Source organism: Apteryx rowi, unplaced genomic scaffold (assembly GCF_003343035.1).
Source record: "Apteryx rowi isolate R43461 unplaced genomic scaffold, aptRow1 scaffold_15, whole genome shotgun sequence".
Taxonomy (NCBI): Eukaryota; Metazoa; Chordata; class Aves; order Apterygiformes; family Apterygidae; genus Apteryx; species Apteryx rowi.
Window position 1 is genome coordinate 1062703 of NW_020447752.1, and position 18948 is coordinate 1081650.

Here is an 18948-nt window from a genome sequence, read left to right on the forward strand (position 1 = left end):
TAATTCTTAGCCCCATCGTCAATGCATATTGCTTTTACATTCTGGTAAATTAAGACCTTACTAAGTCTCTGTAAGCGCCTTAAGTTTGAAGAAATTCTGTCCCTTTGCATCGCTTCCGTGTTTTTCCTATCTTAAAGTAGGAAAGAATTAAAACCTGTTAATGACATCTGTGATTTAAAGTCCAAGTCGGAGACAGCCAAACAGAATTCAAACAAACATCGAAACTCTATCCTTACCCAGCCCCAGGGACGGGCCCTCGCAGCCATGACAAAGAGCGGGTAATCTACCACTTGTGCTGCACAATGCAATTGGACGGCAACAGCATTCCAGCCTCACCCGAGAATTGCTTCACTTTTGGGAGCCTACATCGGAAATTTGACACAGTCTGAACTTCGGGTTTTGGTTTTATGATCTTTCTGGTGGGCACAACACAGGATTAAGGGACAGAATGAAGTCAGCTGCTTATTAGGGGCTGTGTTGTATTCCCTAAACTAGAATAACAGTCACAGAATTTGTCAGTACGAAATCTCTACAAAACCAGAGACTGCATTCCAAAAATGGAATGCTAATGAAGGTTCGTTAATGGGTAAAAAAGTTCCCTTCAGAATTCTGAAGCCAATGCTAAATATATCTCTCTATATAATCTCAAATGTAATCCACATATGGCATCTTGAATTTTCTTATTCACTTACAGTACAGTTATTAGCAAAGACTACACACAAACTATATAACCCTAATGCAGCAGTTGCTTACAGAGCTATTATTTGCAGGATCCAACTAAACTTTTCCATTAGGCAAGCTCTTAGAAAAATGAAGTATCAAGGATACCACTGTATTTTGACAGCCATCCTAAGTTAATAAGCGTACCTGGACTTGTTCTCTAAAGCTGCATAGATGCACACTGATGTTTTCTTTACAGCATGCTCAGGTTGAAGTAGTTTCACCTCTGTTCTAAGAGGAGAGGTTATCAGGTTATCCACAAACATACTACAGATTGGGCCAGTGAGACTGTGGTTCTCAGGTTTCCTCTTCTATGTAAATACTCTTTCAGAGAAATGCATGAGGCTGGTGGTTTCCAGCTGTGAAGGCAGCTCTGATTAATGACCTATTTAAAGGAATCATTGAAGTAAGATGGCTGAGCAGCTAACAATACATATCATATATCTCATACACTTCTCATCCAATCTTAAACACGTTGCCCTTCTTTAGTTCAATAACATCAAAAACTATTAATATTTCCACAATAGATGTGGAATATACAACTAAGAAGCTAATGAACCTACCTAATTTTCAGAACAAGAATGCAATTTGATGAATGTGAGGAGAAAACAAGGCAGTTTACAGAAAAAGGTATTTGGAATTTGCTTGCACATGCGTGACGTTTCTTTCTGTAATGGAAGACATGTAGTGAGCTGAAATCTATTCACTGTGTCACACAGCAATGGTATAAACAGCTAAATTTTTCAGGCTCAGGCCTCTCATATACCAAAATGCAATTACCAAAACATGTGCTATAATTGAAATATAGCCATTTTGTATATTTTATGAAATACCAGTCACAGCTTATGCTAATTCAATCACCAAGACTGTAGCACATGCTCTTCTGTTCCAAACAGTCTTCAAATAAGTATAATTCAATCTGATATTACGGAAAGTCTAAAACCCCAAAAAGAACAGACACCCACCTGGGTTTTTTTTGTTTTCTTTTGGGGAGCGGGGGGGTGTTAATGGATAAACTATTTAGTCATTTTCTTTGTAAGATATAACACCCTGGAATATTTCCAAAAAAGGCCATAGCAGAACTCATGAGCCTGTTCTTTTATTGTGCATTTTTCTAATTTATATAATGTGTATCACAGAGGCAGATATACTTTACCCTTATCCGTGTTACACATCTACAATTAGGGGAAAGCTTGTTTTCCGTGTGACACGTATTTGTACAAAATATGAATTTCTCCTCGGCTGATATGAAAACTATTTAGCCTTAAAACATAGTCTGCTTGCTCCAGTGTACCTGTGACAACAGAATAAATACAATAGGAACTAAATTGCCACTATAAAGGTAAAAAAAAATGTTTTGGTAAAAAGTAAGGAGACCAGAAATGAAAGAAAAATAAGAGCAAAAAGTAATTCCTCCTCCTATAAGTGAGGCCAACAGAACTGAAAAGGTTTCTGTATTCCACAGAAAAATTTCAAGTTTGAAGTCCCTTGAAGGGATGATGTTGAGAATTTGTACTGGAAGCAATGCAGCTTTGCTTCAAGAGGTGAGGGAAAACACATGAATTCAAATGTTATCTGACAGAAACATGAAGTGTATAAACATGGCAAAACCAATACCATACGTATTTGAAAAAATTTAACATTTCTACAGCAATGCAAGTGAAAATGGATGAATTCTTATATCATTCTAACTGTCAGTGCTGTATATAGAATGCGTAGTGCTTTGAGTCATTGTTGTACAACCTTTTAGTAACAGGCTGAAATAAATCTAAACTGCATTTAGAAATAAATGTTCATGTTGAGACTTTAAGTGATTACAGGTTTTAGTAAGGATTGGGGAAATTGCTGTAATTCTCCAGCACTAGTACAACTCTGTAAACATAGAAATCAGCCAGCTACAAAAGTGTCTTGTAAGTCAGAGATGCCTAGAGTACCAAACTTTTCCTTTACAGCACATGTAATGCCATATAAAAAGACAAATTAATTCAACGAACACAGCAAGAGGAAAGTGCTGCTTTCAGTCACACCCAAGCAGCTCCTCCAGACTTCAACAGGAGTTTGAGTGTGAGCCCAAATGGTAGCATACAAACAACAGAGCAAGACCTTCTTCACAAAGGAATACAAACCACTGTATTTACATATGGATCAAGCATACTTAGCCCCAAACACAATTTGGACAGTTTTCACCATTAACAATAGGCTTTTTAAACATTTTGGATTCTAATGCTTTTAGTTTTAGCACAAACTTTTTTAAACACATGTTGCAAATAACCTCTAACATAGTTAGTCCCTTACACTTAATAAATAAGAAGCATCAAGAATCTTCAAGGCATTGAGATGCACAGAACTATTAAATGGTTTCAGTGTCCATTAAGAAAAAAAAGTCTTTTGTTACTATAAAATTGTATTTGATGTTCTTCAAAGAAGAATGGCCCTAATGGTATGTTCAAGTGCCAAAACAAGCATCAGTAAGAGAATCCTTTACTGCATGCCAAACCACTGTTCTTGATCTGCCCATTGAGCTGCCTCACTATCACTGCCTTCCAAGTCACCCTCTTCTCCACTTCCCTCCATATCATCCACGTCTTCTTCCTGGGTTGCATCTGTTGGACTTTCCTCTTTTTCCATTTTCTGCATTCCTTCTAATGACTTCTGGTCATTTGGATCCAAACTGATGAAAGAAAGAAAAAGAAAGCATTGCTCCAAAACCTAACACCACCAATATAAGGAAAATCATCATCAACCAAGTCTCATCTTATTTGCTGCACTTTCTGCTTAACATCAAGAATTTCAATTTAGTAAAGATGATACAACTTCACCTCAAGCTGATAACACCACCAAGCATTGCGTCTTTATACAAGTTATTTTGAACGCCAAGAATGCACCTATTTAAGCATCATATTCTTCCAGAAAAGTTAGCCAACTCTTCTGGACAATGCTAATTATTATTAGTAAGACAAAGCGGTTACAGTTTAAACGACTATGACCAAATATATCTCATACAAGGTAAAAACAGCTGTCCCATTTAATCGTGTAGATTATTGTGGCCATAATGCACTAGACTTAGGATAACATTCCAACATTTAGATTCCCGACGTTTCATTGAATCACTCTGTTTAAATTTACTTAGGTGCGCACATTTATATAGCACTTTCCAGTCTAAAGGAGTGGAGCCCAAGGTATCTGACTATACAGTAATTTAGTAACCATAAACAAATCCATGACTTAATCCTTCTGTTAGTCCAGAAATTGCAGGCCTGGTGACATGCTTAGCACTAATATAGGCTTAAGATTGCAATTTTGACTTGTCTCCTTAAATTTTGCAGTTGTCAGTTCAAAACCTGATGATTGACATAATGTTATTTAAATATTTTTGTTTGTTTCAAAGGATAATAACATAAATTCACCTCTGATGAATATTCTGATCAATTTTTTAATTTAGTCAAGTGACTACTGGTTCTCATAAGCACACTGCAATCTCAGAGGTCTCAGGTTTACCTTAGGGCAATGCTGTACTGGTCCATTGCTTCCTGATATTCATTGACAGCTACCAGAAAGTCTCCCAGGATTCGATGCAGAACACAGTCACTCTGATTAGCCAGTGCATTCCTCAGCAAAGCAATTCCATCTTCATACTTTTGTTCTCTACCTGTTTATACGCAGAACTATAGTTTTAATTAATAGTTTAGATAAATCTCCTACAAAAAGGTCAAAGAATCTACACAAAGAGCCACCACAACAGACAACTATCTCTTCTCTCAGAACTATCAGCATGCTGGATAGTAGCAAGTTACTTTTTGTAAGCTTAACTCCTAACATTGTTTTTTGTTGCTGTAACTGCTACACTCATGAATACATATATTTTGCAGCCAAAACATTTAGTCTGCAATTGTTTTAAGTGCTTCTGTAATGTCAGTTGCTAAACTGAACTAATTCCTGTACTTTTTCCTTCAGAATAGAACTGCTAAATCCCTGAACTGTAACATCAGTGCAACATTCTTCTCACTGATGAGGTGGCAGAACACGTACATATAAAACAGTAGGCCTCAAATAAATTGGACATGGAAAAAAGGAACTTACTAAGAAGTTCTGCTTTCTTTACCACGGCTTTAATGTAATCAGGTCTTTGTGTCAGTGCTTTGTCCAATAACGTTTTTGCTTTTTCCTGTGTGACTGGGTCTTCAAGACAGACTGTTGCTAACAGAGTGAGCGTCTGTGCGTTTGCTCCCAGAGTTTTATACACATTATTTGCCATAACCATAGCTTCACGGATACTGTTAGATGCTAGATAACATTCGATGAGACCTGATGATGAAAAGGAAACCATTAAAGCTGCTGAGTTAGTACTGTATACACTCACCCCTCCTCAATTATTTGCACTCAGAGGCTCCAAAAAACTGACACTCCAATAAGCAGAAACAAATTGCAATAGAGAAAGTGACTGTACCCAAGAATTTTTGAAGTGGAGGGACAGAAGAGAGAAGCCAAGGGAGCTTGCAGAGAGGGAAATTTGGACATAGATTAAAACAACACACAGTTTCACAGGGAACCTATGACAGAGGTATGAGACCCCCTGGATGACCTTTTTCCAAGGCCAACATCTGACAAAAGACTAAGTTGCGACAGATTACACATTTCTTCCTTAAGTGCAGGGAAACAAGAAACATTCAAACAAATAAAACTGCATTACAGTTTTTCTAAATACATGCATTTCACTTCAACGGGGAAGCAGGAAATCTACAACGCTGTGCCCACTACAAAGCAAGAAATGCAGAACTGGAGGAGCCAGGTGAATCAGATTAGCAACTTCCATTCTGAGCAAATTAAAAATATATATATATGTGTGTATATATATATATATTTTTTTTTTTTTTTTAATTTCACTGCTGAATACAAGAGCATGATCACCTTGTTTTTACTTAACCAATAATTTCATAACTGCTGGTTAAAAGCAATAAAGCTTTTACATGGTAAGCCATTCCTGAACTGAATTTGCTATGATTAACTGACCACAACAAGGGGAAAGATGTGGAAAAAGTGGCAATTCTGGATGCTAGTCATCATACAAAATAGGTAAATGATCAGTAGAGAACTACAGTGGAGTTCTAATAAACACATTACATAGCATAGCAAGAGTTTTGTATGACAATTCACTAAAACAGTTGAATTATTCCACAAGCAACACACAATACTGTTAAAAAACAGCATACTTGGACCTGTATCATCCATTTCTATTTAATCTTGCACATCTTGTTTTTTTGTTAAGAGAAGATTAACATTACATTTAGCTCTGCAAGAAAATGCACATTCCTCTGGAAACATGAATATTTTTTCCTTCTTCTCAACTGCTGGTCATCTAAACTTGTTCTTATTTAGGAGATGGAATGACAAAATGAAGCTCTGGGTACAACTCCCAGTTAACGTCATCAGTTGAAACTGGTCTGCTCAAAACACTTACATTTGTTTATACCCAGATTAAACAAGCTCAAAAAAATTCAAAAACAACTCACTGAAAAATCATACTTATAAATACATGCATTCCCTAGATCTTCTCATCCGATTGCTTCTACCAGAGCTTTACAGGTTTGGGGGTGGTAATAATTCCTTTACTTCCTTTACTAGAAAGCTAGCAGGGTCAAAGAACTCCAATCTATTCCCTCCTCCGCCAATAAAAATAATTACACCAACTTTAGCACCAGCACCAAACCAACACTGCATGGGAGTAGCTTTACTTCACCTACCTTCATAGCAATCCAGCCTGCAAGGTGCAAGACGTATTGCTTCACGAAAGTGTATAATTGCTTCTTGTACTCGACCCATATTCCTAAGAGCAGCTCCTTTCAGTAGCAGAGCTTGAACGCTATTACTATTAAGTTGAATAGCTTTGGCTCCTAAATATAAGGCACGGGAGTATCGTTTACTGTAGAAACTATGACACCTATGAAAAGACGAGACTGATTGTGAACATGTACTGCCTGTGGCGCCTACATACATTCACAGAGGCTGGGGGGGGGGGGGAGTACTGACAACTGTAACTTCTTGCATTTAAAGTTAAAAAAAAAATGTTCAGGAAAAAAGAAATTGTTCTTTTTCAAAAGTCGAAAGAAGCAATGTGAATATTAACTGTTACAGCTATTCAATATCACCAACCTGATAACTTGAAGAGCTTTAAACATATAGAAAACAACCAAAATAGATATTTATAGTTAATTTAAGTTACCCCCAAAACAGAACATGTAGGGTAGAAAAGCACCTTCTGAACACAAAAAGCTGAATCCCCTGTATCATGTGTAACCCACTTCATGCAGCAAATCAAGAGTTGAGGCAAAAAAGGGAAGAAAGGCAAGAAAACAAATTACCCAGATACCACCCAGGGTTCTGCGTGTTGATCAGAAATGTTGAAGAGACGGCAGCCCAAGTTCTCTACGTCCTCTAGTCGACCTTCGCGTGCCAATAAATAACCATATACATCCATTCCTAAAATGAAACATTTCAAGATCAATCATGTTATCAGAGTTATTCATTACAAAGTTCAAACGTTCATGGCATACAAATATCAAGGACCCAATGGAATTTGAGCACAAGAGCCAATGTTTTATAACACTTTTTACCAGCTCCTCTGAAATCCTATGTTTTTTAGGACTAAGACTCCCTCTCTGATAAACTTTTTGTGCAGTAACACAAAGTGAGGAAACGCTACGGCCTCACAAAAGATTTTAACCAGTTAATATTTCCTGATTCAGTTCACTGCAACCCTTGTGCCAAGAGAAGGGGACAATGTAGAACAGGGCCACTTATCTGGAGCAGAAGGACGTACTGGTGGCTTAAAATACTACTGATGAAATTATGGTACAACTCAGTACAAACCATAGGCTTCATTCCAACAGAACAGTAGGAGGAAATAGAAACATTTAAAAATTCTATTTTTTTTCCAAAGATGCAAAGTTCATTCACAAGAAATAAAACACATAAGCTTCTTGCACTAAATTATTCTCAATATATGCTTCTTTGGCAAAATGTATATATAACTATGCTATCTTCTTGACAATTACAGTTTTAAATGACCCTCTACACAAACACCTACTTTAATCTGTGCAACTACCAGCAACTGTTTAACATATACAACTTCTGAATGTAAATTCTGAATTGATAAACAAGTACAGCAATATTCGATATTCCACTCAATGCTTAACTGCATGTATCTGCTGCTCTAATGTTACCCACAAGATCATTAGCTAAACAAGATCTAGGTAACCTTTCTTTGAGGATTTACAGTTACTCACCTTTTATTAGATAAGGATCCAGCATTTGTGCTTGTTCAAATTTTAGAATTGAGTTTTTATTATCTCCGGCTCTGAAGTATAGGTCTGCTAAGCTCCCCAGTAAGTCTACATTATCCCGCAGTAGTGACTTTTTCTCTAAAGAGCTTAAAGAGAAAAGAAATGCCTGTTAAATGAGTGCCATCTTTAATATAATTATATATAAATATTATGTATTATTTGATTACATCCTGCTCTTTGAACTCTTACCAAATGGTATTGATTGCTCTAGTGTTATCTCCAGTATGTACGAAAGCATATGCCTTGATCCACACTGAAAGCCAATCCAAGTTGGGAATACTCTGAATTACATTCATTGTCATAGAGGCCACCTCCGCACCTTTCACCGAGAGCGAGAGCAAGCCTGTTCAGAAAGACACCTGATTCAGTTTCAGCCACTATAAACTGCTTTTGAGACAAGTTAATTGTCTGAAGACCAAAAACTCCATCCCTTGGCAAGCATATACAAGCAGTTTGTTACAGTGTTCTTTATAACTTGCATAAGATAGGCATTACACATTACATGCAAATGGAAGAGAGTTAGGTAACTCCCAGATATAATTTGAATTATAACACTTTAATACTGAAATACTGGGTGCAGAATACCTACCTAGAATGGCATCAAGTGCTAAAGGGCACTGTCTCAGTACTTCTTTATAGCTCGTAACAGATGAGCGTTCTTGACCTGCTTTTTTGTATAGATTTGCCAACATCATATTGATCTACAAGCAATAGAAGCATTGGTAGAGTCAATTATGAGAAAGGAGAAATACTAAGAAAAAGTCACAACTTTGTCTTCAAGCATGCCTGCCTCCCTCCCACCTGTTCTGGGCAGAAGATAAAATTACCTGTTCTTCCGAAATCACTATAACATACTGCATACTATAAAATTAAAATTGTTTCTTCTTTCTGAGTCCAAAGATAAAATTTACATTCTTTTCTATTTGCACAGTGCATCTTGAAATCTCAGTGTTTTGCATATATGAAGTCATAAGATGGGCAAGCGTTTATATATGATGCCAAGAAGGACCTGCATATCCATTACATTACATCTTTCAGTTGTTCTCTCCATACCAATGGAAGTCTTCGAGAGAATTAGCTTAGGAAGGCAGAGAAAGTTTCCATTTAGCTTCTGAATAAAATGATGATGATGATGAAAGAACAGAAACGATCTGAGCTCTACACAGCACAACTAGCTGGTTTTTGCTATAGTATTTTATTTTACTAGTGTGCATGGGTAAAAAGTTTGCTTTTCTCAATCCTTCCTTTTTTTCTGTTCTATAAGTTGGCATTTGGACAGTACGCCTAGACATTACCAGAATCCAGGCCAGATACACTGCTAACACAATACAGGAATACTGTTAACATGTTCAAGGATCTCACATGGCTCACACTCTGTGATGAGGAGTAGCACTTCATTTCTTACGCACTGCATTCTCTGGTGCAACTATGCACGATTCAAACAAATGTTTTAATACAATCACAATTTAGCAAATTACCTTGGCTGGCTAACAGTGGATGCCCTACAGAACAATTAACCTTGTGAGCTAACTAGGCTACATTATCTTCGCTTCCACACTAGCTTTGGACAGTGTGTCCCTCCTGTCCAGTGTTCCTCCATGGAAACTAGGACTGTACCTGGCTCCTCCTACAAAGGACAGTACAGTAATTTAAACGTCTGGTTAAGCTCTCATATTTATATGTTTGCCTCAGAACTGCAGCAAGCTATTTATTTTGCTATGTGGGAATCACTTACTAATTTGCAGTAGCTCAACTGTTTGCAATCACATAAGCATTTCTATAGATGCAATCCACATTGTTTTCGTATAGACCAGCTACTACTCTTTGTCCAATGAAAACAACATATGAGAACATCCAAAAAGGGACCACCGTTCACTTATGGATAGTAGAGATTTCAAACCTTATGTGTGGATATACAAGTATTAAACAAACTCTCAGTATCAAAAAAGGTTTCTTCATCCTTGTACATAAACAAAATTCTGTAACTGCCATGTGCAGTACTGAAGAGTTAACCAGGCAATTCACACAAATGAGTAAAGATGCAGATAAATATTTAACTCCCTCACCTTTTTGTGAATTCTTTCCAACAGAGGCAATACAACGTTTGTCTGGTTTTAAAGAAAAGATACTAAATAAACTCAACTAACTTAAGCTAATTTCACAAAGTGTTTCCAAGCAACATTTAACTAACCCAAAACAAATACTAACACACAATATCATTATACCTATAAGCTACATTTTCATTTTTGACTACAGATTCAAGACAAGCTGATCAAGTATTTGTGACCAATGTCTGCCAGAACCAACCTTTGGGGTCCTCTGTCTGGAAGGAATCCCATCAAGGATAGCAATGGCATCTTTGTCTTGCTTCAGCATTGTATAACACTCAGCCATTTTATATTTCACTTCAATTTCAGATGGTAAACACTGAAAAAACAAACAAACAAAAAAAACCAACCAAACAAACATTGAAGCATGATGCTGTTTTAGTTGTCTAAAAAAATGTGAATAAAGCTTCTCATTAATGTTTACACTACTGTTAACAAAATGCAGTGCAATAAAGCTACCAGTATAGCCTACTGCTAGCTCATATTGCTTTTGTCTACAAATGAAAAGCATGAATTACATGTACTAAAATCTCATGTTCAGGATCAAATTAAGTTTTTCACTAGAAAGCACTACACTGATATTTTAAATATAAAACATTCTTAAAGATCTGGTTTCTTTAATGCAAGTCTTATCTGATGCGACAATATTAAGTTAGCAAAATTAATTGTAAGGTGTGCATGACCATCTGATGTAGCACATCAGTTAGTTTTTAAATACCTGGCTTTGGGGAGTTGATGCAGCGTTCCCAGTAGAAGGTCTTACTTTTGAAGTTTTACTTAACGCCTTTTTCTGCTGCAAGGCCATTGTATACTTACTTACAGCATTTCTGTATTCTTTGTCATGGAAGAGAGAGTCAGCATGATATACAAGGAGCTGGTATTTCTGAGATGGTGAAAACAATTCCCTAGAAGAAACGCAAACAGAGAGGTGGAGATGAGCTAGCCGCATAAGAACAAAAACTTACAGATCCAAAGTATTTTTAGCTTGGGTTTATCTGGCTTCAACTTCCAACTGTTGCTGCTTCTTTACTACATTGGAAGGGTCCCAGGATAACTGGTATTATCTCCTCACAAAGGTATCATCTTGCCACTTTCTGATATCACCATACAAAGGTAAAAGCCATTTTTGACACATCATCAGCAAAAACAACTTATATTTAGCTGCTTGGCCACTGCTTTCCATAATGGAGTGGCCTCCATCCTCCCCATAACAAGCCGTATGTTGCAAAGGCCCATTAAAGCACATTTTGCTTGAACAGACTCGGGCTTAAAAGGCAACCCAGCTCCTGTACAGCTATCCTGGCCCCAATCTACATCCTACATTTTACAAGCGATCTTTTTAAGAATTCCAACGCGCTTACAGAAATGTTAATAAGTTAAAGTTTCAGAACTGTATTGTGGCTTTAATAAGTTCCTCAGAAACCATCCAAAATATAAGAAGCTACCTCACAGGGAAGTCCTGAGAGAGAAAAGCAATCGCCAGAGTCAGTCGGAGAGCCGTGCCCCGCGCGGGGCACCCTCGGCAGGAAAGGAGAAACCCGCTGCCTCTCTGCCGGGAAGCCCCCACACGCCGCGGGCTGCGCGGCGGCTCCCCGGCCCCGCGGCCGAAGCCCGGGCAGGGCCGGGGACAGGAGCGGGCCCTGCGCTCTCCTGCCCGGCCTCCCCCTCAGCGCCCGCGGCGGCGCCGGTCCTGTCAGCATTCCCCTCCCCCCAGCCACTCACGGGTTGTTGCCGCTCATAGTGAGGAGCAGCCCGCTGAGGAGCCGCACGTTGGAGTGGAGCCCAGCGGACGCCATCTCCCGTACGTGCTCCACCACGCTCATGCTGCCGGCGAGAGCGGGACGCGGACGAGAACCAGGCACCGCCGGCACTGCCGCCGCCGCCACTCCAAAATGGCGCCACCGAGGGGGCCTCGCGCGCCGCCGCCCGCAGCCGCCCGCGGCGCTGCCCGACAGGCGCGCTGTCCGACAGGCACGCGGCCGGGCAGCCCGGCACAGCGCCAGGCCCCCGCCGCCGCCGCGCGTGCGCAGGAGCGGGTGGTGGTGCCCTGAGGCGCGGGGCGGCGCGGGGCGGGGCGGTTTCGCCGCCTGAGGGGGGCGACTCCATTTTAGAGCGCCGAAGCCGCAGTTCGGTTTCACTGTGCGGCTTCCGGGAAGAGGTTCGTGCTACCCCCATTGTCTGCACAGCTCTTGCGGCTGGCCCTCTTCCTCCCGAGGCTGTTAAATCAACTGGCCACGGCAGCTAAGTGTGACAGAGGTCTCGGAGATCATGAAGCACCTGCCTCTAGAAATAGGTAACTGAGGAGAAAGATCCTTAAAAGACCACTAGCGTGCAGTGTATGTAACCTCACAGGCAGGAACCCTCACAGGTTTCTTCTGGGCCTTGAGCAGGGGAGAGGCCTCGCTGGGGCCCCCATTAACTATGAGGTATAAGCTGAAAGGAAAGCTGACTCCACACACCAGTAAAACTGCAGTTAAACTGCCACACAACATCAATTCAGTCATGTCAGGGATTTTTTTTCTGTATGCTTACCAAACTGTTTGTTATTTTTTTTCCCCCTTTATTATTTACTGCAAAAAGGAGAATGCAAAACATGACTGTCCTGTGACTGCTACTCCCATTTAAACCAGTGGGAGCTTTTGGTTTTCTAAGAACATGCTGTTATAGTAGCTGCCTGGGGAAGAGTACAGCTCTCAAAAGACAAATGGGCCAGGCCATACCTTGCTCCATATGAAGTCCGGTGGTAGTAACACAAAAAAAGCATGTTAGTACTGTAGGGAGAGAGAGCCATAAGTGCTACCAGAAAAGAAAGGAACAGCTCAGGAGAATATGCTGAACTCAGATTCACACTTTTTCAGTAAATCATCTGGTTGATCAAAACTCTCAGGTTTTGCCAGGATCATGCTGTGGTTGTATTTGACTGAACCTGCCATCACAAAGGCAGCCTTGGACTAAGTTGTATGTAATCTGTTCATGATACCCTTTGAAGGAGTTTTTCTACAATGGAGCACTGTTCTGCAAAGGAGGACCTGTTAGAAAACATGTACTGCAGACTGCTGCAGGCTACAGCCCTGGTATTAATCCCCTGTTTTCACAGGAATGATTCACTTCCTGTTGATTACTTTCCCACTACACAGTAATGAAGGCCTTTTCCCAAAGACAAAACTTGGATTTCTTTGAAGACGTAAAGCAGTTACCACAATAATTACAAGCTAAGTTTATTGGGGGGGAAAAAAAAAAAGTAAAAATCACTGCACTTGACAACATAGCACGAGAGGCATGTTTTCCAGGGACACATGACAGCGAAACTCTAGCCAGCAGAGCAATTACACAGCCCCCTACACATCTCTCTCTTTAGACAGAAGCCTGTTTTTAAATGCTAGCTGTAGCCACTGATAATAAAGCAGCCTGCATCTGAAACAGCATATTAGAAATCATTTATTAAGCACCAGCTTAATAATATTGGGTTACAGTACTCAAATGATCTTTTTGTTTCATCTCTGTATTTTTCTCATTGACTGATTTTTTTTTTTCTTCATAAGCACTTAATTCTTCCATAGTACAAAATATATCCGAAATAAAGGCAAAATACTTTATACAACTTGTGGAAATGCCTGACATTGTTGCTGCTTTGCTTCTTCACTGCCCGGGACCTGACAGACTCTTATTCATGAACTGTCTCTTCACAAAGCAGATCCACCACTGGAAAAGCAAGTACAAAATCAGAAGACGCACAACAGTAGCTTCCATGAGATAAACAAAATGAGAACTTCAGGTGTTCAACCTCTGACAAATGGCAAATGTTAAGAATCCAGTTTTGCACATTCAATTTTCCATGCTGGTTTCTACTGGAATTTCAGGTGATCAAGATGACCTTAGTGGACCCAAGGAATTATAATATAGGGCTGTAGACATCAAAATAAAGTCGGACATTCAACTTTCTACTATTTGTTCCAATATAATAATAAACAAAAGGGATGCATCAGCAAACTATCCTTTTGAAACAAAGTTAGCCTAATTTTAATGTTAAATGCAGTCATGTTTACACATGAAATGTATGCACAGACAGCAGGTAATTAATGCCTTGATTGTCTATTTTTTTAATCTGGATATGAAGCAGACTGGTATACTTCAAAGAAGTCATCAAATCAGAGCCCACTGGAAAGATGAACAGTATCTTCCATGCCTGAGAATTTCTACCTGAAAACTTAAAGAATCCTCAGCCAACAACTAGTATGCAATACTTTAAAGAATTTAACCAGACACACTTATTACCACCTTGCTTTTTAAAGTAACCTAAAATGGCATTTGCTGTTTTGGCACATTACAAATTAAATTTACTGATAAATTGCAGTCTGCTATTGCACTAGCCTTGTAAAACCAGGGAAGCTTGCTCCAAAGTTACCCACATCTCATCCCTCACCCCATCATCTTACTTCTCTCCACATATTTCTGGAAAGACAAACCAAGTCTCTCATTAATTCTGTGAATATCACATTAAACTCTTACCTTACTAGGCTTGTCACTTTGAGGATCAAATACTTTTTCACAAAGCCGAAGACCAGTTTCTTGTCTCAGCTGCTGCAAATAGGCCCTCATCACCTCTGAAACACAGCAGAAGCGAAAAATAGGGTGTAAACTGAGGCAGCACCAAGTCAAATTGAATTTAACAGGGAAGCAATAGATATAACTGCTTAAAGCAGAAAATGCAAGTTTGCACATCTGCAGGCACTCACTGGCTGGCTGAGTCTGTTTATTCAAATTGCAGCCATACTTGGGATTGTTACGATACTTGTATCGGTAAAGACAACCATCTAAACTGTTTTCTTCTCTTAGTTACCTTTGCTCATTGTTGTGGGCTTCCTATTGTTCTGCCAGCACAGCAGTTGGCTTGGGCTCAGTTACAGGATTTAGCTAGCGATTACGTTAATGTAAGAGGCAGAGTCACTCCTTATTGGTTCTGTTGGATCTATAGATTCAGGGGAGTCATGGGCCCCCGAGGTCAGAAAATCTGGGTTACGGTGCACTCAAAGACAGAACTACAGATCTAGAAGGTGCAGTTGTATGGGTCACTTTTCTAGTCATAGCCACAAGAATGCAGCTGGTAAACACCAGGCCAAAGCAAGCCTTCAGAGGTCTTTTTTTTATTCTTACCTTCCTCCTGCTTGTTGGCAGGTTTGGCATAGATGGCATTAAGTGGAAAGCCAGGCTCCCCAGGGATTGGGAAGTTAGTGATTCCTAATGTGTACATTTCTTTCTCTCCTTGGCCTTTGGAGTTACACTGGAAAAAACAGGCAAATGATTAAAGATATAAACAAAAGCTTACGGAGCATTAGACCCAAACATTTCATCTATCTGTAACGTATAAGGATTCATCAAGGATAGCAATGTAACATCTTTTTGGCAATCCACAGCTTTGGAATATCTGTGGATCTGACAACTGGGACTGAGGTGAACAGTATTATTTGTGCCAATAGGAGGAGAATATCATCAAACATTCTCCTAAATGCAATCTCCAGAACAGATTCAGTTTCCCTCCTTCACTCAGATTTCTGTTCTCTTACTTTTTGCAGCTTTTTCAAGCACTCAGAAATGTACAGGGTTATGTAGATCAATGTTCTGTCAGCCTCATTCTGCAAAATAAAAGTAAGCACAGTTCTCAAGCACTGTTAGAGTAAGGAAGACTTTATAGAACTGATAAAAGTTTAAAACAGGAATGAGTTCAGGCCATTTTTGGCCTACAGTTTCCTCACAAGAGAGGAATTAGCAATTCAAGACATTTACCGAACTTAAAAAGTTAAGTGAGAGGAAGGAGTGTTTTTGTTAACTGGTAGAACTATTGTATTGCAAATAAATTTATATGCACAGCACCAAATCTCTGAAGACTTTCTGAATGCACAGTATCTCAAAAAATTACCTTAATTTCATAATTTTTGAAGAAAACATTAGCTTTGAAGTAGTAGATGGCTTCATCTATAATATCTGTGTCCTTAGCTAACAAAAAAGAAATGGAGAGTTAAACAGTGGACCAGCATACTACATTCAGCCATAACTTTCATTCACTGAAGTACATAAACAATTATTCTTGCAAAGAAAATATCTTGCTATTTACAAACAGCAGAAAACACCAGTATGCTGTAACTATTGCAGTGTGAAAGACTGGTGAATTCAGACCTTAATATTTAAGCTTCCTACTTTTAGCAGGAATTTTAATTCCCTTCTCCTCCTTTCCCCCATGGCTTCTCACTTCACAAAGGGCAACAATTCAGCAATTTCATACTGTTTCCTGCTACCAGTTGAGTAATTTATCAGCATAAAATTCTTCTGAGGGCAGACAAATACTTTTGGAGAAAGTACAACACCACAATCAAACTTCTTCATTATCCTCTTTGAAAAAAGGAGGGGACAATATATAGTCGCAAGCTCACTTGCAACTTTCACCTTCTTTTGCTAAAACACAAGACTGCCTAAATCCAGAAATGTTTCCTTTTTCAAACTGAAACACCACACTACTGTGAGATATGCCTGGGAAGCGCTACTTGAAGTGCTGAAGTGGAATCTGTTTCAGGCTACCTGTAAAACTTTTCAGTGGACTCTGGATGCCAGGATTTAAGTTTCAATTTCTGAAGCTGCGTACCCTAAAGTGCTCTCTCTCTTACTCCTCATCCTTCAGCACAGCAGAGACTCTAAAGCTTCAGCCCCAAAGTGCTAGTTCTCTTTAGCTCAACCTCTACTTCCTCTTACGTCAGAGGGTTCACACCAGTTACAAGTCCTCAAAGCCTACTGAAAAACCACAGTAGAACTTGACTGTAGAGCACCCGAGGAGGAAGCATGAAAATAGTAACTGTAGGCTTTTTTTTTTTAATTTCTAAAGCAAGAGAATTAGGGAGTAGGCAGCACAGTTTTTCCAGATAACTGTTGTATAGTAATTATTTTTCCTGGTTTACACCACTTAAACATTTAAAAATGTTTTTCCTCCTCTACCAACTGAAAAGCACTCCATTGTTAAACCATGGCTTCTTTCTTCACTCTGAGAATCAAGATCTAAAAGGCCTGGTTAAATCTTGGTCATAATTTTCTCATCCCATTTGCTCAGGGACATTGATAGAAAGCATATACTTGAGATGCCCAGTATACCAGAGCAGTGCTAGAGCTGGCTTTGAAGAAACTGTGACGTGATTACGAGCAATATGAAAACAAATTTTCAGAGATTATTGTAAACTTACTTTCCCGAGGTGCCGGGCCTTTGAACTGGCTTCTGATGGGTAACAGTGCCATGTTTCCAATTAACTTGGTATCAGAATCCATTAAAGTTGAATGGTAAGCCTATGGACAGAGGGGAAGGCTAGCTATGAATGTTACTGAAAATAGGCATTTCATTGTCCTCGTGGCAACATAAATTGTTCTGAAGTGTCTCCTGGGCGTCCCTTAAATAGGATTCAGAGTTTAGTTAGTGATGCTTCCAGCAATTTTACTTTGCACAAACGATTGCCTCTTTTCAAATTAGGCCTAACTCTCGATGACATTCTGGTGAAGACCATAAAAGAATCATCACAGACACTGTTTATGGTAGCAGTGGTGGAAGATATGATAAAACTGGTATGGTAGATCTACATGCATTTGCTTACCCTCAGGCTGTCTAAGCCCACTCGGCACAGCTCTGAGGTGGTAACAGCCCTGTTCTCCTGCCTAAGTTACTGGGCTTTCCATTATAGAAGTGTATGAGGGAAAATTAATTTTTTTAAGTTACTTGGTCCTTAAAAAAGGTTGTATTTTATTCCATGTCTAACTAATAATAGTAGATAATAATAAACAAATCCAGGCTTATCGCATATCCACAAAATACCAAAATAGACCAGCCTGTGCACTTTAAAACTGGCATTTGTCAGTGACAAAAAAAAAGACAAGATTCTTCCTGGGAAACAGATTTTTAAAAACTGACGAGTCTAATTGAAGGCACCTTCCAAACATTCACACTGTGCAGTTCCAGGCCACTAGGAAGCCTTCATCTCGTCCCAGCAGTCGTTTTGCAGGGGTCTGGGGAGCAGGGGAGTGCAACTGAGGGGCAGCAACAGCATAAGCAGCACCTAGCAGGAAATCAGTTTATTTCATCATGAGGAAGATGGTATGAACTAAACCATGGTAAAGCACTGCTTTAATGCCATCTTTCTCAGGGGAGCCAGCTGGGAGTGCCCAGAGATGTGGCTGGGGGGGCACTGCCAGGCTCCTAACTGCAGAAACACAGCTAGCTGCACCCCAGAGATGCAGGCAGGATCCCTCACAGGAGGAAGAGGAAGAGGAGGATACCAGCCTCGCAGCAGCCTCCCATAAACAGCAATTGCCCTTTCCCAGCAAGGCTTCCTGCAGCTACAGCCCCGTCTCTCCTGCACGCAACTGCCCATGGTCAGACCCAAGCAGTAAAGCCTGTTCCCCCCTACCCCAGCCCTGTTACACCCAGCAGTGGGTGTAACACCCATCTGCCCTCGCAGGCCTGCCCGCCCTCTCCCAAGCCCTCCTGCCCTCTCTCCCAGCAGCTGGGGCAGGCCAAGCACGCAGCGTGCCGGTGCGAGTGCAGCGGATCCCCCTCACCGGCATCTCGAAGGGCAGGATGCAATTCGGCAGGGCCGGGCAGAGGGGAGCGGTGACCAGCTTGCAGTAAACCTTCCTGCTCTGCCTGTGCTGCAGGAAATGAGGTAGTAGAGGCGGTGCGAGGAGGGGAAGCCAGAGGGGAGGCCTGCAGCTCGCACCACCCAGGGAGCGCAGCTCCCTGCAGAAACACA

The 18948-nt window shown here is 40.2% G+C and overlaps 2 protein-coding genes across 6 annotated transcripts in view; both read right to left on the bottom strand.

Annotated features, from left to right (window-relative positions):
- ANAPC7 (anaphase promoting complex subunit 7) overlaps positions 1-12078 on the bottom strand; it is a 20653-nt gene extending 8575 nt beyond the window's left edge. The window contains exons 1-13 of one of the 3 annotated variants that reach the window (XM_026058856.1): positions 11891-12078; positions 10887-11073; positions 10368-10487; positions 8650-8761; positions 8250-8403; positions 8004-8146; positions 7080-7197; positions 6462-6658; positions 4801-5025; positions 4219-4369; positions 1284-3391; positions 868-1105; positions 237-362 (exon numbers count right to left, since the gene is read on the bottom strand). In XM_026058856.1, coding sequence (XP_025914641.1) covers positions 3202-3391; positions 4219-4369; positions 4801-5025; positions 6462-6658; positions 7080-7197; positions 8004-8146; positions 8250-8403; positions 8650-8761; positions 10368-10487; positions 10887-11073; positions 11891-11991 — 1698 coding nt within the window. In that variant the 5' untranslated portion in view covers positions 11992-12078 and the 3' untranslated portion in view covers positions 237-362; positions 868-1105; positions 1284-3201. Of the gene's footprint in view, positions 1-236; positions 363-867; positions 1106-1283; positions 3392-4218; positions 4370-4800; positions 5026-6461; positions 6659-7079; positions 7198-8003; positions 8147-8249; positions 8404-8649; positions 8762-10367; positions 10488-10886; positions 11074-11890 lie in introns of those variants that run through there. The other 2 variants (XM_026058858.1, XM_026058859.1) reach the window with 2 other exon arrangements.
- A 1505-nt stretch (positions 12079-13583) lies between these two features.
- Positions 13584-18919, bottom strand: ARPC3 (actin related protein 2/3 complex subunit 3). Of its 3 annotated transcripts, XM_026058680.1 has the most exons (8): positions 18758-18822; positions 18129-18255; positions 17395-17494; positions 16086-16162; positions 15733-15801; positions 15323-15449; positions 14678-14772; positions 13584-13870 (listed from the first exon to the last, which is right to left on the bottom strand). In XM_026058680.1, the coding sequence occupies exons 3-8, from the start codon at positions 17474-17476 to the stop codon at positions 13808-13810; spliced, it is 513 nt and encodes a 170-aa protein (XP_025914465.1). In that variant the 5' UTR covers positions 17477-17494; positions 18129-18255; positions 18758-18822; the 3' UTR covers positions 13584-13807. The 3 variants fall into 3 exon arrangements, with proteins under 3 accessions (XP_025914465.1, XP_025914467.1, XP_025914466.1); XM_026058682.1 differs by lacking the exon at positions 18129-18255 and having other exon boundaries at positions 18758-18919; XM_026058681.1 differs by lacking the exons at positions 13584-13870; positions 18129-18255 and adding an exon at positions 13880-14073 and having other exon boundaries at positions 18758-18847.
- Positions 18920-18948: the final 29 nt, after the last annotated feature.

What these genes read in the sequence shown, in the direction of transcription:
- ARPC3 (XM_026058682.1), bottom strand. An exon ending in AGGCCCGGCACCTCGGGAAA is followed by an intron (nt 16,163 to 17,394) that starts GTAAGTTTACAA and finishes CTTTTTTGTTAG; the next exon opens with CTAAGGACACAGATATTATA. An exon ending in AAAGTGACAAGCCTAGTAAG is followed by an intron (nt 13,871 to 14,677) that starts GTAAGAGTTTAA and finishes TTGCTTTTCCAG; the next exon opens with TGGTGGATCTGCTTTGTGAA.